General features: G+C 42.1%; 1 protein-coding gene and 1 long non-coding RNA gene across 2 annotated transcripts; one reads left to right on the top strand and one right to left on the bottom strand.

The window, feature by feature from the left end:
- Window positions 1–273: 273 nt before the first annotated feature.
- Window positions 274–6,120, bottom strand: LOC124035059. The gene is made up of 2 exons (XR_006838672.1): window positions 5,988–6,120; window positions 274–666 (listed from the first exon to the last, which is right to left on the bottom strand). It is a non-coding gene; the product is annotated as an uncharacterized LOC124035059 (long non-coding RNA).
- Window positions 6,121–11,634: 5,514 nt separating this feature from the next.
- LOC124035765 (eukaryotic translation initiation factor 4 gamma 2-like) lies at window positions 11,635–17,973 on the top strand (the record flags this gene model as incomplete). The annotated part of the gene is given in 21 exon segments (XM_046349432.1): window positions 11,635–11,708; window positions 11,876–11,941; window positions 12,024–12,149; window positions 12,402–12,420; window positions 12,422–12,505; window positions 12,606–12,737; window positions 12,854–12,920; window positions 13,007–13,158; window positions 13,241–13,351; window positions 13,437–13,619; window positions 13,711–13,846; window positions 13,929–14,083; window positions 14,193–14,288; window positions 14,406–14,534; window positions 14,630–14,734; window positions 14,841–15,056; window positions 15,157–15,415; window positions 15,509–15,713; window positions 15,818–16,026; window positions 16,138–16,259; window positions 16,409–17,973. Coding segments are annotated over 21 exon segments (2,712 nt in total), but the record flags the coding sequence as incomplete, so codon positions are not given.
- Window positions 17,974–20,571: the final 2,598 nt, after the last annotated feature.

A 20,571-nucleotide genomic window follows, 5' to 3' on the forward strand; every position in this document is an offset into this window, starting at 1 on the left:
TGCTATATTTGAGACAAGCTTTATTGTTGCAGTAAACAACAGACTTGTTATATATCATGTACTGTTACAATTGTATTGATAAATATTATACCTTTGTAATTATATTATTCCATTGAGCATATATATACAGTTACTACCTATCCTGAGTTATAATGCTATTTACTTTCCTCATGAGAATGGAGACAGACTATACCACATAGACATACTGACAAGCTGAATGTGCTTTGTACATTAAGTTATACCAGCTCCAGTACAGAGATCAGAGACTCGGTGTGACTTCTACGGCATCTTTACTAAACAACATAACACAATTTACAAAGGAAATCATTAACACAGCAGACAATAACAAGATTTGACCACTCCTCAAAAATGGCTTCACTCCTGCTCCTCAAACGAGACAAAGACAGTCATTTGCTTGTTGTCAACTGCCTCCACATAGAACATCTCATCATCTCTCTGTAACTGGAATGAGAACATGAATGGTTCCTTGAGAGTAATATTTTGCTCTTCATCCAGGCCATTATACAACCGTAGTTCTTTAAGGGTTGTAATGCGGTCTTCCCCGTCCATCCCAATTACACTATGGAGGGAAACGGTGCCTTTAAATGTTTGGCGTTCTCACCACTTTGCTGCCTCTAGGGTGTCCCTTAGAAGAACATCTGCTTCCTTGAAGAAAAAGGAAGAATAAATATTAAGAGTCATGCTTCATTGTGTGATTAAGACAAATTACACCTCACTTTCACAATACCACCATGCAAACAAAAGCCACTATTACTAAAGGGGTTTTCAGTGATATCTATAACTATTCAAAAGGTCATCACAACTATTATATCTTGCCATGCATCAAGCCTTCAGCATTACACACAGTATTGATGCCATGCAATAGCAGCAATGAAAGTATGTCACATTTCCACAACTGAAGCCACACTTTATGATTGTGAACTCTGAACGAGAGGTATAACAGTAAAGTAAGAAGTTATCAAATTAAATTAAATACACTGAAAAAAATAGTGCAAAAAAAAAAAAAACGTTAAATAAACAAAGAAAGAAATAGTACCTCTGTGCCTCACTGAAGCACGACCTTTGATGTGGTTGTTGACCTTATATGTCAACATGGAACATGCTTAACACCCCAGCCATCCTACAATATAAGCTTGATGCCCTCAATCTCACACAAATGATCAATGACCCTACCAGGTACCGCCCCAAAGCCGTAAACACGGGCACCCTCATAGAGATCATCCTAACCAACTTGCCCTCTAAATACACCTCTGCTGTTTTCAACCAAGATCTCAGCGATCACTGCCTCATTGCCTGCATCCGTACTGGGTCAGCGGTCAAACGACCTCCACTCATCACTGTCAAACGCTCCCTGAAACACTTCAGCGAGCAGGCCTTTCTAATCGACCTGGCCCGGGTATCCTAGAAGGATATTGACCTCATCCCGTCAGTAGAGGATGCTTGGTTATTTTTTTTTTAAATGCCTTCCTTGCCATCTTAAATACGCATGCCCGATTCAAGAAATTTAGAACCAGGAACAGATATAGCCCTTGGTTCTCTCCAGACCTGACTGCCCTTAACCAACACAAAAACATCCTATGGCGTTCTGCATTAGCATCGACCAGCCCCCGTGATATGCAACTTTTCAGGGAAGCTAGAAACCAATATACACAGGCAGTTAGAAAAGCCAAGGCTAGCTTCTTCAAGCAGAAATTTGCTTCCTGTAACACAAACTCATAACAGTTCTGGGACACTGATGTCCATGGGGAATAAGAACACCTCCTCCCAGCTGCCCACTGCACTGAAGATAGGAAACACTGTCACCACCGATAAATCCACTATAATTGAGAATATCAATAAGCATTTTTCTATGGCTGGCCATGCTTTCCACCTGGCTACCCCTAACCCGGGCAACAGTACTGCACCCCCCACAGCAACTCGCCCAAGTCTTCCCCATTTCTCCCAAATCCAGTCAGCTGATGTTATGAAAGAGCTGCTAAATCTGGACCCCTACAAATCAGCCGGGCTAGACAATCAGGACCCTTTCTTTCTAAAATGATCTGCTGAAATTGTTGCCACCCCTATTACTAGCCTGTTCAACCTCTCTTTCGTGTCGTCTGAGATTCCCAAAGATCGGAAAGCAGCTGTGGTCATCCCCCTCTTCAAAGGGGGGGACACTCTTGACACTCCAAACTGCTACAGACCTATATCTATCCTACCCTGCCTTTTTAAGGTCTTTGAAAGCCAAGTCAACAAACAGATTACCGACCATTTCGAATCCCACCATACCTTCTCCGCTATGTAATCTGGTTTCCGAGCTGGTCATGGGTATACCTCAGCCACACTCAAGATCCTAAACAATATCTTAACCGCCATCGATAAGAAACAATACTGTGCAGCCGTATTCATTGACCTGGCCGAGGCTTTCGACTCTGTCAATCACCACATCCTCATCGGCAGATTCTCAAATGATTGCCTCGCCTGGTTCACCAACTACTTCTCTGATAGAGTTCAGTGTGTCAAATCGGAGGGTCTGTTGTCCGGGCCTCTGGCAGTCTCTATGGGGGTGCCACAGCGTTCAATTCTTGGACCGACTCTCTTCTCTGTATACATCAATGATGTCGCTCTTGCTGCTGGTGAGTCTCTGATCTACCTCCACGCAGACGACACCATTCTGTATACTTCTGGCCCTTCTTTGGACATTGTTAACAACCCTCCAGACGAGCTTCAATGCCATACAACTCTTCTTCCATGGCCTCCAATTGCTCTTGAATACAGAATACAAGTAAAACTAAATCCATGCTCTTCAACCGATCACTGCCTGCACCTGCCTGCCTGTCCAACATCACTACTCTGGACGGTTCGGACTTAGAATATGTGGACAACTACAAATACCTAGGTGTCTGGTTAGACTGTAAACTCTCCTTCCAGACTCACATCAAACATCTCCAATCCAAAGTTAAATCTAGAATTGGCTTCCTATTTCGCAACAAAGCATCCTTCACTCATGCTGCCAAACATACCCTTGTAAAACTGACCTTCCTACCAATCCTCGACTTTGGCGATGTCATTTACAAAATAGCCTCCAATACCCTACTTAATAAATTGTATGCAGTCTATCACAGTGTCATCCGTTTTGTCACCAAAGCCCCATATACTACCCACCACTGTGACTTGTACGCTCTCGTTGGCTGGCCCTCGCTTCATACTGGTCGCCAAACCCACTGGCTCCGGGTCATCTACAAGACCCTGCTAGTCCCCCCTTATCTCAGCTCGCTGGTCACCATAGCAGCACCCACCCGTAGCACGCTCTCCAGCAGGTATAGCTCTCTGGTCACCAACAAAACCAATTCTTCCTTTGGCCGCCTCTCCTTCCAGTTCTCTGCTGCCAATGACTGGAACGAACTACAAAATCTCTGAAACTGGAAACACTTATCTCCCTCACTAGCTTTAAGCCCCAGCGGTCAGAGCAGCTCACAGATTACTGCACCTGTACATAGCCCATCTATAATTTAGCCCAAACAACTACCTCTTTCCCTACTGTATTTATTGATTTATTTTGCTCCTTTGCACCCCATTATTTCTTTCTCTACTTTGCACATTCTTCCACTGCAAATCAACCATTCCAGTGTTTTACTTGCTATGTTGTATTTAGTTCACCACCATGGCCTTTTTTGCCTTTCCCATCTCACCACACTTGCTCACATTGTATATAGACTTATTTTTCTACTGTATTATTGACTGTATGTTTGTTTTACTCCATGTGTAACTCTGTGTTGTTGTATGTGTCGAACTGCTTTGCTTTATCTAGGCCAGGTCGCAGTTGTAAATGAGAACTTGTTCTCAACCTGCCTACCTGGTTAAATAAAGGTGAAATAAAAAATAAAAAATGTGCAGAAATGTGATGAAGTTGACTGCTGCTGCAGTTTTTTATTTTGGGACTCCAATAACACACTAATGTGTCTCTATACATCAAAGAAAATATGCATAGACATAAAAGGTATGATAATTAGAAAGGCATAAAATAAGCAATAGGAATTTCATTTCATTATTGTATATACTACGTGTAGGCTGTGTAGACTCGCTATGTGTAACTTAGGGAATGGCCGTCGGCATCAACGATACACATTTAGAGCCAGCCAAACACAACAAGGCATACATTGACGAAACAGAAAATCAACGATCAAATCGATTACATACAGTGGCAAGAAAAAGTATGTGAACCCTTTGGAAATATCTGTATTTCTGCATAAATTGGTCATAAAATTTGATCTGATCTTCATGTCACAACAACAGACAAACACAGTCTGCTTAAACGAATACCACACAAATGACTGTATTTTTATTGTCTATATTGAATACATCATTTAAAAATTCACAGTGTAGGTTGGGAAAAGTATGTTAACCCCTATGCTAATGACTTCTCCAAAAGCTAATTGGAGTCAGGAGTCAGCTAACCTGGAGTACAATCATTGCGAGGAGATTGAAAATGTTGGTTAGAGCCGCCCTGCCTTATAAAAAAACTCACAAAATTTGAGTTTGCTATTCACAAGAGGCATTGCCTGATGTGAACCATGCCTTGAACAAAAGAGATCTCAGAAGACACAAGATTAAGAAGTGTTGACTTGCATAAAGCTGGAAAGGGTTACTAAAGTATCTCTAAAAGCCTTGATGTTCATCAGTCCACGGTAAGACAAATTGTCTGTAATGGATAAAGTTCTGCACTGTTGCTACTCTCCCTAGGAGTGGCCATCCTGCAAAGACAACTGCAAGAGCACAGCGCAGAATACTCAATGAGGTTAAGAAGAATCCTAGAGTGTCAGCTAAAGACTTACAGAAATCTCTGGAACATGCTAACATCTCTGTTGATGAGTCTATGATACGTAAAACACTAAACAAGAATGGTGTACATAGGAAGACACCACGGAAGAAGCCACTGCTGTCCAAAAATAACATTGCTGCACGTCTGAATTTCGCAAAAGAGCATCTGGATGTTCCACAGCGCTACTGTACTAAAGTTGAGTTGTTTGGTAGGAATGCACAAAACTATGTGTGGAGAAAAAAGCACACCAACTTCAAAACCTTATCAACTGTAAAGTATGGGGAAGGGAGCATCATGGTTTGAAGCTGCTTTGCTGCCTCAGGGCCTGGACAGCTTGCTATCATGGAAGGAAAAATGAATTCCCAAGTTTTTTTTCAGGAGAATGTAAGGCTATCTGTCCGCCAATTGAAGCTCAACAGAAGTTGTGTGATGCAACAGGACAACAACCCAAAACACAGAAGTAAATCAACAACAAAATGGCTTCAACGGAAGAAAATATGCCTTCTGGAGTGGCCCAGTCAGAGTCCTGACCTCAACCCGATTGAGATGCTGTGGCATGACCTCAAGAGAGTGGTTCACACCAGACATCCCAAGAATAATGCTGAACTGAAACAGTTTTGTGAAGAGGAATGGTCCAAAATTCCTCCTGACAGGTGTGATCCACAACTAGAGAAGCGTTTGGTTGAGGTTATTGCTGCCAAAGGGACAACCACTTATTAAATCCTGGGGGTTCACATACTTTTCCCACCCTGCACTGTGAATGTTTACACACTGTGTTCAATAAAAACATGAAAACGTATAATTGTTTGTGTTATTAGTTTAAGCAGAATGTGTGTCTATTGTTGTGACTTAGATGATGATCAGATCAAATTTGATGACCAATTTATGCAGAAGTCCAGGTAATTCCAAAGGGTTCACATACCTTTTCTTGCCACTGTAACTGTACATGTAAAAAAATAAAGTTTTTAAAGATTCCCTCATTGTAAGCAATTAGCTAGCTCACGTGCAAAAGGGTGCTATTGCTAATTAGCTAGCTCACGTGCAAATGAGGGCTAATTAACGCTGTGCTAACATCGGTACGGTAGTTGGTTATATAAAAATATCACTGCACTGGTATAACATGAATATTACAAAGTACATTATGCATAATGACAGTCTCACTTACTTCCATGGTTTATGTTTTTATCCATGTAGGTTAGGTTCAATTAAGTTTCCGCTTTTGTTGATGTTGAGACCTTCAACGTGAACTTCAACTTGGGTGACCTTGAAGGAGGGGGGAAGGGTTCAAGTTAAACATGTTTGACTCCACCCACATTGAGCCCTACCCCGAACTGCACACTGTACTCAGGGGATTCTCGTGAGACTGGGGTAAGATGGGTCACTTCTGTCAGGTGGTTGACAGTGCAGCTTGTCAGAGAGCCTGCCTATCAGTCATCAACAAGTGTGCCTCAGTCCTCAAAAGGGGTCCCATACTACAACACTGAAACTCTCCATCCCCAATGAACCACACTGGGGTGTCATTAGTTCACTTTACACTAGGATTTGATCAGACCGTTTGTTTAGTCACTTGACTAAACAACTAGTAAAAAACTGACAACTATATGCATAGGTGATCTACTTAGTCACTCCAAGAGTTAGGCTGGATTCCTGGCACATCTTGCAGCTTGTTTTTTGAGCACTCCATGTGCATGTGAGGTAGAGAAGAGAAACTAGCAGAGGCTCCAAATCATAAAGAGCTCATCAGTACCATCTACTGGTCATTTGAAATAGAGCAATTAATAATCGGAGTCCTTGACAGACATATTGAGTACTGAAAGCCTATCAGAAGTATTGAGTACTGATAGCCTATTAGAAATATTGAGTACTGATAGCCTGCCAGAAATACTGAGTACTGATAGCCTATCAGAAATATTGAGTACTGATAGCCTATCAGAAATATTGAGTACATTCTAAGCTCAGATAAAGATGACTATGGGTAAGATATGTTACCTATAATTTATGATTCATAAATATTTCTAGTTTCACCACCTTTTCTATGCATATGCCCCCCCGGGCATATTCACCTTTATGTAACCAGGTAGACAAGTTCTCATTTGCAACTGCGACCTGGCCAAGATAAAGCATAGCCGTGTGAACAGACAACACAGAGTTACACATGGAGTAAACAATTAACAAGTCAATAACACAGTGGAAAAAAAGAGAGTCTATATACATTGTGTGCAAAAGGCATGAGGAGGTAGGCGAATAATTACAATTTTGCAGATTAACACTGGAGTGATAAATGATCAGATGGTCATGTACAGGTAGAGATATTGGTGTGCAAAAGAGCAGAAAAGTAAAAAAAAAAAAAACAGTATGGGAATAGGTAGGTAAAATTGGGTGGGCTATTTACCGATAGACTATGTACAGCTGCAGCGATCGGTTAGCTGCTCAGATAGCAGATGTTTGAAGTTGGTGAGGGAGATAAAAGTCTCCAACTTCAGCGATTTTTGCAATTCGTTCCAGTCACAGGCAGCAGAGAACTGGAACGAAATGCGGGAGGTTGCATATGAAACTGAAATGACAACGCACCAGGAAAAGTCACAGATGGTAATATATTTGCTGATATGTAAGCACTGTTAAAATGTCAAATGCAGATAAAAGAGGGCAAGGCAGTTCTCGTATTGTAAATAGCTACTGTATATTGAAGACCCCAAACTAAAACCTGCTGATACTCACACACACTAGCACAGGCACTGGTGCACACATACATACATAGGGCCTACCGTAAACTCGCTTGCAACAAGCTTATACAAATGGCCTTCTGATGGCATCACTTTGGGCCTTATTAGCAGCAGTGGCTGCCCACAGCAAGACAGATGGTCTATTTCCCCGTGATTAATGATTTAAGAAAGCCTTACAGTCACACAGCTGCATGTAGAAATGTGAGGGAAAGTCTGTACAACCTCCACAATGAGAGATAAAGAAAAGGATTTGAGTGTGTGAATAAAACTGACCATGAAGCAGCCAGCTTCCACACTGACAAAGGAATCTCGGGCCTATTGATCATAGAATTTGAAAGGTTCTCTAAACGTGTTAGTGTGATGTGCATTGGTCATTGTCTTGAATTCTTTTTTTATTAAGTAAAACATTTCCTTCACAATGACATCAGCTCACAATGCTCTCATGTAATCTGATTACAAAAAACTGTAACCAGTTATGTTATCACCAAAAATATTGTAATTAGATTACAGATGCCTTTGAAAAACTAGATTATTAATTATTGGGTTACTTTTAAATTCAGAAAGGATGTTTGCAACAAAATAAAAAAATACCGCCTTTCTGTTTTTTTAATGGCATTTAATTCAGCAACAGATGCAAGTTTAAGTTTGTTCCACCTGAGCAAGTCTAACCACAAGTCAGAGACCACTATGATGACACACCAAATGTGTTTGACGGACCCTTTTTGTCTTCTTCTTATGCCTCTTAAGGGGAAAGTATTCCAAAAGATTACGTTACTGATTTTGTGTAATCCAAAAGTTACCTTATTGATTACAATTTTGGACGGGTAACTAGTAACTATAACGTATTACATTTAGAAAGTAACCTACCCAACCCTGATGGAACCATTGTGCTTCCATTGAGGAATCTATCAAGACTGGAGATAATGGGCTTTTCATCAGAGAGGGAAATAGAAAAACTTGTCAGATGTCAAGCAAGTCTGTCAGCGTGGATATAATTCATAGACAAGCTCTGATTAAACTGATTTCATTTCCCCAAAGCCTCCAGATACTGTGTCAAGGTCTTCTGGTCCACCATACATTTCAGATGGCTCATATCAGCACAATTTAACACCTGAAGCGATTATTTTCAATAGACATGCGTGAAAGCAGCATCACCACTGACAGGAGTGCAATTTAATTAGCAGAATATATGTCGGAAAAGCAGCTTCCTGTAACGGCCGTTGTTGGTGGAAAAAGGTGAGGACCAAGCTGCAGCGTGGTATGTGTCCATATTTATTAGAATGAACACAGAAATAACCAAAATAACAGAGCGAAACGACCGAAAACCGTTCTGCCTGGTGCAGACACAACAGACAACAGAAAATAATCATCCACGAAACACAACAGAAAACAGGCTCCCTAAATATGGTTCTCAATCAGGGACAACGATTGACAGCTGCCTCTGATTGAGAACCATACCAGGCCAAACACAGAAATAGCAAATCATAGAAAAACTAACAACCCACCCAACTCACGCCCTGACCATACTAAAACAAAGACATAATAAAAGAACTAAGGTCAGAACGTGACACTTCCTGCTCAATGTTAATGATTGCCAGTAAGCATAAGAAATCTTAAATGTGTCTATCGTTGTCTGTTTATTCCATCCTGGCATTGCCTAAAGCCTACTGTGGCAGACAATGGGGCTGGGCTGGGCTGGGCTGATGACACACTATAAGAGAGACAGACAGGTACAGACTGGCAGAATGGAATGTGTCTAGCCTTGAGTCATGCCGGTCTCAAGAAACTCTGCTTCCAAGAGTAAATATACTTGGGAGAAACACAATGCTCAGTGAACTTCCTTGATAATTCAAACCTTTATACAGGGCTATGCTCCATCTCACTGGGCACTCACTGGTTGAATCAACACTGTTTCAATGTAATTTCAATTAAATTACATGCAACCAAGGTGTCATAGACATTGAATTGACATCTGTGCCCAGTTGTTTAGAAAACAGATTACACAGTGTGTAATCAGAGTGTTCTAAACGACCGTGATATAATCGAATGAACCTTGACAAACACAAAACGGTATATAAAAGCAATAGACACATTGACAAGAGAAAGATGAATTTAAGTTTCAGCCCCTGGTGGAAGGCTTTGAGGTACAGCCAGTGAATAAGTCAAGAACTGTATGTTTGGTGTGAAAAAGAAAAAGAAACCTGAGCACCAGTAGCCATTTACCGGAGGCATGAGGAGCATTTTTATCAATTGTGTCAACAAGCAAGTTCCAGGAACTTCTTTCAGCAACATAGTCTGGCCCTCCTCTCAGTTCATCATGACTATTGTGAAATCCTGGAAAAGCTAGCCTTTGTTTTCCTAAATGCCTGTGTATATTGGTTCCTAACTTCCCTGAAAAGTTGCATATCGCGGGGGCTATTCGATGCTAATGCAGTACGCCACACGATGGTTTTGTGCTGGTCAAGGGCAGTCATGTCTGGAGAGAACCACGGGCTATATCTGTTCCTGGTTCTATTTTTTTTAAATGTGGCATGCTTATTTCAGATTGTGAGGAAAGCACTTTTAAATAATAACCAGGCATCTTCTGCTGACGGAATGAGGTCAATATCCTTCCAGGATACCCGGGCCAGGTCGATTATCAAGGCCTGCTTGCTGAAGTGTTTTAGGGAGCGTTTGACAGTTATGAGGGGTGATCGTTTGACCGCAGATCCATTACGGACGCAAGCAATGAGGCAGTGATCCCTGAGATCCTGGTGAAGACAGGAGGGCAGGTTGGTTAGGATGATATCTATGAGGGTGCCTGTGTTTACGGATTTTGGGTGGTACCTTAGATAAAAGTCTTTATAACAATTGAGAGAATGCAGTTCATGAATTCAGTCTAGGAATACAACACAAATACGTAATGCGTGTATTTCCCACAGTAAACTGACGTTACCTTTTTTATTTAGGGATTCTATATATATATGAATATATATACATATATATATATATATATATATATATATATATATATATATATATATATATATATATATATATATGTATATGTGGGTGAGCTTGAGAAGGGAGTATTTGATTCTGTTTTACGTGTGATACAAAGGCTGGCAGCCCAGTTAATAAAGTCCCATCAACGTATGACGTAGATTACAGTCAGCGTTCTTCTCACCAGTGCGAGGTCTGGCCCTGGAACGCACTGCTTTTTATTTCAGTATTTCCAGTTAATTAATCACGACCAAACAGGGTCCTTCCTTTATTTTTATTTCTCACATTTGGAAACCACACAACCTACAAAACTGACGTTCCTTCGGTGAAGGTATGATCGTTACATCTAGTCTGTGTTTAACTTTAGGTTTGGCTAGCTGGCCGTTTAACTGTTCTAAAATGGCTTCCGATTGTTAGCCAGCTACTTGGCTAGCTTTCCAATGTGGCGTTTCCTGCGTCTGCTAACTGGATAGCAGTCTATAACCTAACTAGCAGTTTAACTACAATTTATCACGACACATTAGTAGAACATGGAGTCTTGCCATTGGTAATATACTACTAATTAAGCACTTGCCACACAGAACCGGCATATTGTTATTTTCACGTAACATGATGGCAGCTGTCTGGCTAGCTAATACAATATCAACATTTACAAAGTGTATCACAAGACCGTTGACAATAATGTTGAAAGTGATATGACTGCTTGCTAACTAACGTAGTTAACTAGTCCACCACAACCAACAGGCAGAGAGGAAATGATTAGTTACCGGTAGTATTAATTAGCTAGCTAGTTAGTTATTATAATTTAATAAACAGATCACCTTTGATCAGAATAGACATGGATGGCTAAACATGCCATGGATTCGGAATCTCAGCATTACAATGTCCTTGTCATGTTGTTTAGTTAGTTAAATGAGTCAGGCTACCATTAGTTAGCTACTGGCCATTTACAACAAAGGATGTGTAGCGTTAGCTGCGAATGAAGCTAGCCAACTCTGCTTGACGCATGGCATACACTTCCTGCTAAATCTATTCATTTACTTTGTACTCTAAAAATGCATTTTCTTCAGGTCGCTTTTGCCTACCCCCACCCATTGAATATTATTATTTTCGGGAATTCATCGTTGTCAAGCCGCCAAAGTGGAGAGTGTGATTGCAGAAGGGGGTGCTTCTCGTTTCAGGTAAGATTGTAACTTGTTTAGGGCTAAATGCAATTTTGTCCTCAGGTCGTTGTTTCACTTCCTACTGATATCCTTCACATAGTGTAGAATAGATGATACCTTTTAATAGTCCTAGCTATGTCATTTTGTTCACACTATTCTTCAAGTAAATAATATTTGTTCCACAGTGCTTCTTCGGGTGGGGGAGGAGGTAGGGGTGCCTCTCAGTACCATCCCAAGACTGTCGGCAACAGGTACTATTCAAGCCATTTTACCAAAATGTAATGTTACTCCAAACAGTCTTACTTCAGATGTCACTAATGCTGTTAATTGCAGCGAGTTCCTGGGGAAAGCCCCAGGATCTAGCGTTCAGAGATGGGTTCCTTCACGAAGCACTAGACGAGATGCCAATGCCTCCAATGAAAAAGAACGACATGATGCAATCTTCAGGAAAGTGAGAGGGTATGTAATCCCCTAATAAATTGTGGCTACACACATTAGATTCAAATAAAAATGTTATCTTGTAGGCTGTTTGCCAACTTGAATCTGGTTGGTGCCCCATAGCTTTTTTTTTATCCATTAGAAATGACTGGCCCATTTGCAAGTCAGCAGATTTCAGTGAATGTGTGTTAGTGGTGCCATTTTCTAACACCAGATGATGCCTTGTCTTCAGAATGCAGTATTTTTCATGTTTCCTGTTCTTTCCATCCTCAGCATACTTAATAAACTGACCCCCCGAGAAGTTTGACAAGCTATGCCTTGAGCTCCTGAATGTGGGCGTAGATTCAAAACTCGTCCTAAAAGGAGTGATCTTGCTGGTAATTTAAAATCTATTTCTTAGCTCTGTGTGCATTAATGTTTATTGATCGAGTGGAAAACGGCTTTACTGTTCAGTGTACATCACCTCATTTCAAACAGATTGTTGACAAAGCCCTCGAAGAGCCCAAGTATAGCTCGCTTTATGCTCAGCTATGTCTGCGCTTGGCAGAGGACGCACCAAACTTTGACGGCCCATCGCCAGAGATCCAAACGTCACAAAAACAAAGCACCGTAAGCATCGTTGTCATCCTCCTCACAGATTGATTACTACTATTATAGACAATGGCATCATGTTTTTTTTTCTCACCCAGTCTAATCTTTTCATTTGGAAACAATGTGTGTTGCAGACATTCAGGAGACTTTTGATTTCTAAGCTTCAAGATGAATTTGAGAACCGCGCCAGAAATGTTGAAAGTGAGTGAACATTTGAAAAAATGTGCCTATTTTCTGTGCCCTGTGTGGTTGATTGTGCTAACCTTTGCTCTTTTCTGTTCCCTCAGTCTATGACAAACATGACAACCCTCTTACATCTGAGGAAGAAGAGCAGCATGCCATTGCCAAGTTTAAGATGCTGGGAAATATCAAATTCATTGGGGAACTTGGCAAACTCGATCTTATCCATGAATCTATCCTTCATAAGTGCATCAAAACAGTAAGTCTAATACATCAGTACTGTTTTTACAATGCTAAACCATATGAAATACATGTTAACTAATCTTTCGTCTTTATTTCAGCTTTTGGAAAAGAAGAAGAGAGTCCAACTTAAAGATATGGGGGAAGATTTGGAGTGCCTCTGTCAGATAATGAGAACAGTGGGGCCTAGACTCGATCATGAAAAGGCTAGGGTAAGCATATACACTTGAGTCATTTTTATTTAGTTTCTTAATATTCTTTTCCATTTGGGCGTGACTAATTTTGTTTCTCTTGCAGTCTTTAATGGATCAGTACTTTGGCCGTATGAAATCCTTAATGAACAACAAGGACTTGCCGGCAAGGATTCGTTTCCTGGTGCAGGATTCAGTGGAGTTGCGAGAGAACAATTGGGTGGCTCGCAAAGCTTTTATCGATAATGGACCAAAGACGATTAACCAGATTCGTCAGGAAGCAGTAAAAGTTAGTTAACCATTCTTTATTAAGTGCAGCCAAATCTTATGAATCTATAATGCCACAGTGTGTTAATACACTTCTGCTTTGTGTCTTGCAGGATTTGGGTGTTTTTATTCCACCAATGGCCCAGGGAATGAGAACTGACTTCTTTTTGGAGGGGCCCTTCATGCCTAGGTTGAAACTTGACAGGGAAACTCTTGGCGGGTTGGCGGATATGTTTGGACAGATGCCAGGTACATCCATGACTGACACTCCTGAGTAGTTTGAATTTATTGCTGTCCTGTTCAACATTTTAATGTGTGTCCTGACTACTAGGGAGTGGGATCGGCACAGGCCCTGGAGTGATTCAGGACCGGTATTCGCCCACCATGGGCCGTCACCGCACCAACCCACTCTTCAACGGGCACACAGCCCCTGCTACCCAGTCTCAGTTTGAGATGGGAGGCAAGCCCTTCATCAAATCTAACCAGGTGACAGTTGCACACTTCACTAAAAGCAGTAGCTTTTGAATATTCTTGGACTGCTCAAATCTTGATGGATATGGCATTGCATCTAAAGTCATTTCAAACATTTTTCCAGGGGCAGAATCCAATTTTCCAGAACCAGCAACAGCAGGCTCAGTCTAAGGACATGGCACCGCGTTTCATCAAGAAAGGATCGCTCAACGCTGATGAGGTACAACACCTGGTAGATACCCACTCTTTTAAACCACCGTTTGCACAGGCAACAAGCCAAAATACTTTAATGCAAAAGATGAGAACGATGCATAATATCCTCTATTCCCCGTCTTAGATCAGTCTAAGGCCGGCACAGTCATTCCTTCTCAACACAAACCAAGTGCCAAAGTTGCAGCCGCAGATACCAACAATGATTCCTCCAAGTGCTCAACCTCCACGCACTCAAACGCCACCACTGGGACAGGTAAAGACAAACACGCATACCGCTTTTATAGCATTCAGCTGGAGTTGATGTGTATTTAAAGTCTGCCCACTCTAAACGGTCTCATCATTTCTCAGCCTCCTCTGCTTGGTCTGAAAGCCAACCCTCCTCCAATTCAGGAAAAACCTCCAAAGACCACCAAGAAACCGCCTCCTGCAAAGGAAGAGTTGCTTAAGATGACCGTATGTTCCATTTTACAATCTCAAGGAACTCCTTCAAGTTGTACCTTTTGCCCCATAGAAGGATTTCCGAGCGCTAACAGTCTTTGTCCATATTATATCTTATCAGGAGACCATAGTGACCGATTTCCTGAACAGCAAAAACATTGATGAAGCTGTGAACAGTGTAAGAGAGATGAAGGCTCCCAAACACTTCCTGCCTGAGATGTTGAGCAAGATCGTGATCTGTTCTCTTGACTGCCCAGACGAAGACAAGGAGCATGCCAGCACCTTGATCCACACACTCCGCACAGAGGGCCTTGTTACTGGGGAGAGCTTCATGCGGGTCAGTCTTCCAGTCATGGCAAAGAGCTTTTGTTGTAAGATATCAAAGGTTCTACTGTTCAGGGAATTTACTCACCACATGCCTGTGTACTTTTTTAAAGGCTTTTCTCAGTGTTCTGGACCAGTGTCCCAAGATCGAAGTGGACATTCCTCTGGTGAAGTCCTACTTGGCCCAGTTTGCAGCGCGAGCCATCATCGCAGAGCTGGTGAGCATGGACGAGCTAGCCCACCCTCTGGAGAATGGCACCCACTTCCCCCTCTTCCTGCTTTGTCTGCAGCAGACAGCCAAGCTGAAGGATCGTGAGTGGCTCACTGATCTATTCCAGCAAAGCAAGGTCAACATGCAGAAGATGCTGCCTGGTATGTCAACCTCTCCTAAACCCTTAGACTAGAAAGCTCTGTCAAGTTTTCACATTTTAACAAGATTGTTGTGATTTTGTCAAAAATCTGCAGAAATCGACCAAAACAAGGATCGCATGCTGGAGATCTTGGAGGGCAAAGGCCTGAGCTTCTTATTCCCACTCATGAAGCTGGAAAAGGAACTGCTGAAGCAAATCAAAGCAGACCCCTCTCCCCAGTGCATCTACAAGTGGATCAAGGACAACATCTCCCCTAAGCTCCACACCGACAAGGGCTTCATCAACATCCTCATGACCAGGTCTGGGGAAAGGGCTAATGCCCACATTGCAGAGTTCTGTGGTTATGCATCTTGAGATGCATGTTATTAAGATTAGGTCTGAATTCTGCTCACCCCCCCTCCAGTTTCTTGCAGTACATTGCCCAAGAGATAAATGCCAGTGAGGAAGAAGACCAGTTATCAGCCCCCACTAAAGAACAGCTGGACCAGGAGAAGCAGCTGCTGCTGGTCTTCAAGCCAGTGATGCAGAAGTTCCTGCATGATCACCAGGATCTACAAGTCGGTGCCCTCTACGCTCTGCAGGTCCACTGCAATGCTAAAACTTTCCCTAAAGGTACGTACAGGTCACATGGTCAAATTATTACTTTGGATAATTTTATGCAAACGCATTTGCCTAGAAGGGTTTTTGTTCAGTTTTTTAAAATATAGATTTTTATTTCTCTAGGAATGTTACTGCGCTATTTTGTCCACTTCTATGATATGGAAATCATTGAAGAAGAAGCCTTCCTTGCATGGAAAGAAGACATAACTCAAGAGTTTCCTGGGAAGGGGAAAGCATTATTCCAGGTAATTACATTTCTACTCCCAGACAATTTGTATTGCAACTCACACCATTACAGGTGCATACTAAACTGGCTTTTTTTATTAGACTAGAAATACACCACATAAATGGGTAATGCATCTCTGTTTTGGCTCATGGTATGTTCCCTGTGAAGGTGAACCAGTGGCTGACCTGGCTGGAGACTGCTGAGGAAGAGGAGTCTGAGGAGGAAGCTGACTGAAGAACCAGCCAAAAGCCTAATGGTGCAGAAATGCTATTGATATAATACCGCTTTTGTTTGTTTCCCATCATCCCTGTCCCAATATGATATGCATACCTAACCACTGCAACACTTCATTCATCCTCCCTGTCCCAATATGATATGCATACCTAACCACTGCAACACTTCATTCATCCTCCCTGTCCCAATATGATATGCATACCTAACCACTGCAACACTTCATTCATCCTCCCTGTCCCAATATGATATGCATACCTAACCACTGCAACACTTCATTCATCCTCCCTGTCCCAATATGATATGCATACCTAACCACTGCAACACTTCATTCCCCTATCAGGTTTTTGGCCATATTAAGCAAATGCATGTTTAGTTTCCCCCCTGCCCTTTGGCTCTTTTCTAGCGCTTAAGCATAATAATGGTTTGCCATCTGTTTTAAGAGCCCCTTTTAAGATCAATGGTATCAGCTGCTTTGAATCTAGACTTTTGTTTTTCTCTAAGACAATTGAATTGCAAGGGCCTTGTTCCTGCTGCTGAATGCTATGCTTTTATTTTTGTTGTTAGCCGATGAGCAACACTGTAGAGATGCACTTTGCTCAACGTCATACATGAGTCGTTGCAATATTCACTCATCCCTTGATTGTTACAAAGAATCCTCAACTGTAATCATTGGTTACCAGAACATTTAATGGTTTATATTTGCTTGTGTTTCTACCTCCTCATTATGGGCTTCATGTGTTGGGTTTGAATTGCTTAATGTCTCCATTTCAAGTGAAAACACTTAGTCTGGACTAATGCACAAGTCTGTAATAAAAAAACGGTTTTACTTGCACAATATCCTGATTGTAAGAATTCAAATTCAGACCTTTAAGTGCTTTTGTGGATGTATGGCACATCGCCTGGGAGAGATGAAATTATGCGGCCTTGTTAATTTATCAACCCTCATTGCTGTGTACCTCCCTCTGTATCTGTCATACATTGTGATACTAAAATTTTCTTTACGGGGAACAACCAAACCAATGTGTGAGTTGGTTTTGCATGGCTCGGTGCCCCAGCTGAGGGGTGATTTCACTTAAGGACCAATGGAATGGTCTAAACATTTGCAAACTAACCCACCTGGGGCATCGGGCCATGCAAAATGAACTCGCACACGGTCTGTTCTCATGCAACAATTTTCAAACTACACAAGTGCAACATGTTTTAACATGAGAAATGAATTAGATTTTGTTACACTTTAACTCTGCCCCCCCGCCCCCCCCCCTCGTGTGAAAAATTGAAGCCTGTTTGCCATAATGTCTGATCCAGATATTTATTGATTGTTTTTATCAAGATTTAAAAATATAGAATCTCAATTTACTATGATCTAATGAAATCACGAGGTATACATCTGTACAGTACAACTTTCTGTAAAAGTGTTACTGTAAGGTTCTGTAACTGCTAAGAATGTTCTTGTGTACCACTATTGCTTAACTTTTAAATAAAGTTAAACACTGAGTTCACTTAGACTTGTCCTGTGTAATATTTCACCTAGATTCAGATATGTAACTGTGAACCAAACAGGCCATTTAATATGGTTTATAAAGTCCTGCAACTACTGTATTAGTGCATAGTTGCTATGTATAACTCCCCAATGACCAAGGCAAGCTCTCAAACACTTCCTCTGTTTCTTGGTAGGCCTATGAGAAATGCCCAACAATTACAGAAATTCCAGTTACCATGGAAGTTAACTGCTTAGATTTTTAAGGAGATGCCTTAATGGTGTGACAATGTGCTATAATATTTGTTGGACCATTCGCCTACTGAATGGTTTTATTGCATCGGACTGATCCTTACGGAGAACACTTCAAGTGCCTACATGTGGTATGCATTTTGTAAGAACTTATGGTTAGAGAGAAACTTACTTCTTGAAGTAGGTCGCAAAGGACGGATGTAACGCAGCATGAAGAGGGTGATTCAACCCCTGAATGCTGATTGGCCGACAGCTGTGGTATATCAGATCATATACTATGGGTATGATGAAACATTTATTTTTAGTGCTCTAATTACATTGGTATCCAGTTTATAATAGCAATAAGGCACCTTTAAGGATTTTTATTTTATTTTCTATTTCACCTTTATTTAACCAGGTAGGCTAGTTGAGAACAGGTTCTCATTTGCAACTGTGACCTGGCCAAGATAAAGCATAGCCGTGTGAACAGACAACACAGAGTTACACATGGAGTAAACAATTAACAAGTCAATAACGCAGAGAAAAAAGGGGAGTCTATATACAATGTGTGCAAAAGGCATGAGGTAGGCGAATAATTACAATATTTCAGATTAACACTGGAGTGATAAATGATCAGATGATCATAGAGAGATATTGGTGTGCAAAAGAGCAGAAAAGTAAATAAATAAAAACTGGGGATGAGGTAGGTAAAAATGGGTGTGCTATTTACCAATACATTATGTACAGCTGCAGCGATCGGTTAGCTGCTCAGCTAGCTGATGTTTGAAGTTGGTGAGGGAGATAAAAGTCTCCAACTTCAGCGATTTTTGCAATTAGTTCCAGTCACAGGCAGCAGAGTACTGGAACGAAAGGCGGACGAATGAGGTGTTGGCTTCAGGGATGATCAATGAGATACACCTGCTGGAGCGCGTGCTACGGATGGGTGTTGCCATCGTGACCAGTGAGCTGAGATAAGGCGGAGCTTTGCCTAGCATGGCCTTGTAGATGACCTGAAGCCAGTGGGTCTGGCGACGAATATGTAGCGAGGGCCAGCCGACTAGAGCATACAAGTCGCAGTGGTGGGTAGTATAAGGTGCTTTAGTGACAAAACGGATGGCACTGTGATAAACAGTTTGCTGAGTAGAGTGTTGGAAGCAATTTTGTAGATGACGTTGCCGAAGTCGAGGATCGGTAGGATAGTCAGTTTTACTAGGGTAAGCTTGGCAGCGTGAGTGAAGGAGGCTTTGTTGCGGAATAGAAAGCCGATTCTTGATTTGATTTTCGATTGGAGATGTTTGATATGGGTCTGGAAGGAGAGTTTGCAGTCTAGCCAGACACCTAGGTACTTATAGGTGTCCACATATTCAAGGTCGGAACCATCCAGTGTGGTGATGCTAGTCGGGCATGCGGGTGCATGCAGCGATCGGTTGAAAAGCATGCATTTGGTTTTACTAGCGTTTAAGAGCAGTTGGAGGCCACGGAAGGAGTGTTGTATGGCATTGAAGCTCGATTGGAGGTTAGATAGCACAGTGTCCAATGACGGGCCGAAAGTGTATACAATGGTGTCGTCTGCGTAGAGGTGGATCAGGGAATCGCCCGCAGCAAGAGCAACATCATTGATATACACAGAGAAAAGAGTCAGCCCGAGAATTGAACCCTGTGGCACCCCCATAGAGACTGCCAGAGGACCGGACAACATGCCCTCCGATTTGACACACTGAACTCTGTCTGCAAAGTAATTGGTGAACCAGGCAAGGCAGTCATCCGAAAAACTGAGGCTACTGAGTCTGCCGATAAGAATATGGTGATTGACAGAGTCGAAGGCCTTGGCAAGGTCGATGAAGACGGCTGCACAGTACTGTCTTTTATCGATGGCGGTTATGATGTCGTTTAGTACCTTGAGTGTGGCTGAGGTGCACCCGTGACCGGCTCGGAAACCAGATTGCATAGCGGCGAAGGTATGGTGGGATTCGAGATGGTCAGTGACCTGTTTGTTGACTTGGCTTTCGAAGACCTTAGATAGGCAGGGCAGGATGGATATAGGTCTGTAACAGTTTGGGTCCAGGGTGTCTCTCCCTTTGAAGAGGGGGATGACTGTGGCAGCTTTCCAATCCTTGGGGATCTCAGACGATATGAAAGAGAGGTTGAACAGGCTGGTAATAGGGGTTGCGACAATGACGGCAGATAGTTTCAGAAATAGAGGGTCCAGATTGTCAAGCCCAGCTGATTTATACGGGTCCAGGTTTTGCAGCTCTTTCAGACCATCTGCTATCTGGATTTGGGTAAAGGAGAACCTGGAGAGGCTTGGGCGAGGAGCTGCGGAGGGGGCAGAGCTGTTGGCCGAGGTAGGAGTAGCCAGGCGGAAGGCATGGCCAGCCGTTGAGAAATG

The sequence above is a fragment of the Oncorhynchus gorbuscha genome, linkage group LG05, assembly GCF_021184085.1.
Source record: "Oncorhynchus gorbuscha isolate QuinsamMale2020 ecotype Even-year linkage group LG05, OgorEven_v1.0, whole genome shotgun sequence".
NCBI classification, from domain to species: Eukaryota; Metazoa; Chordata; class Actinopteri; order Salmoniformes; family Salmonidae; genus Oncorhynchus; species Oncorhynchus gorbuscha.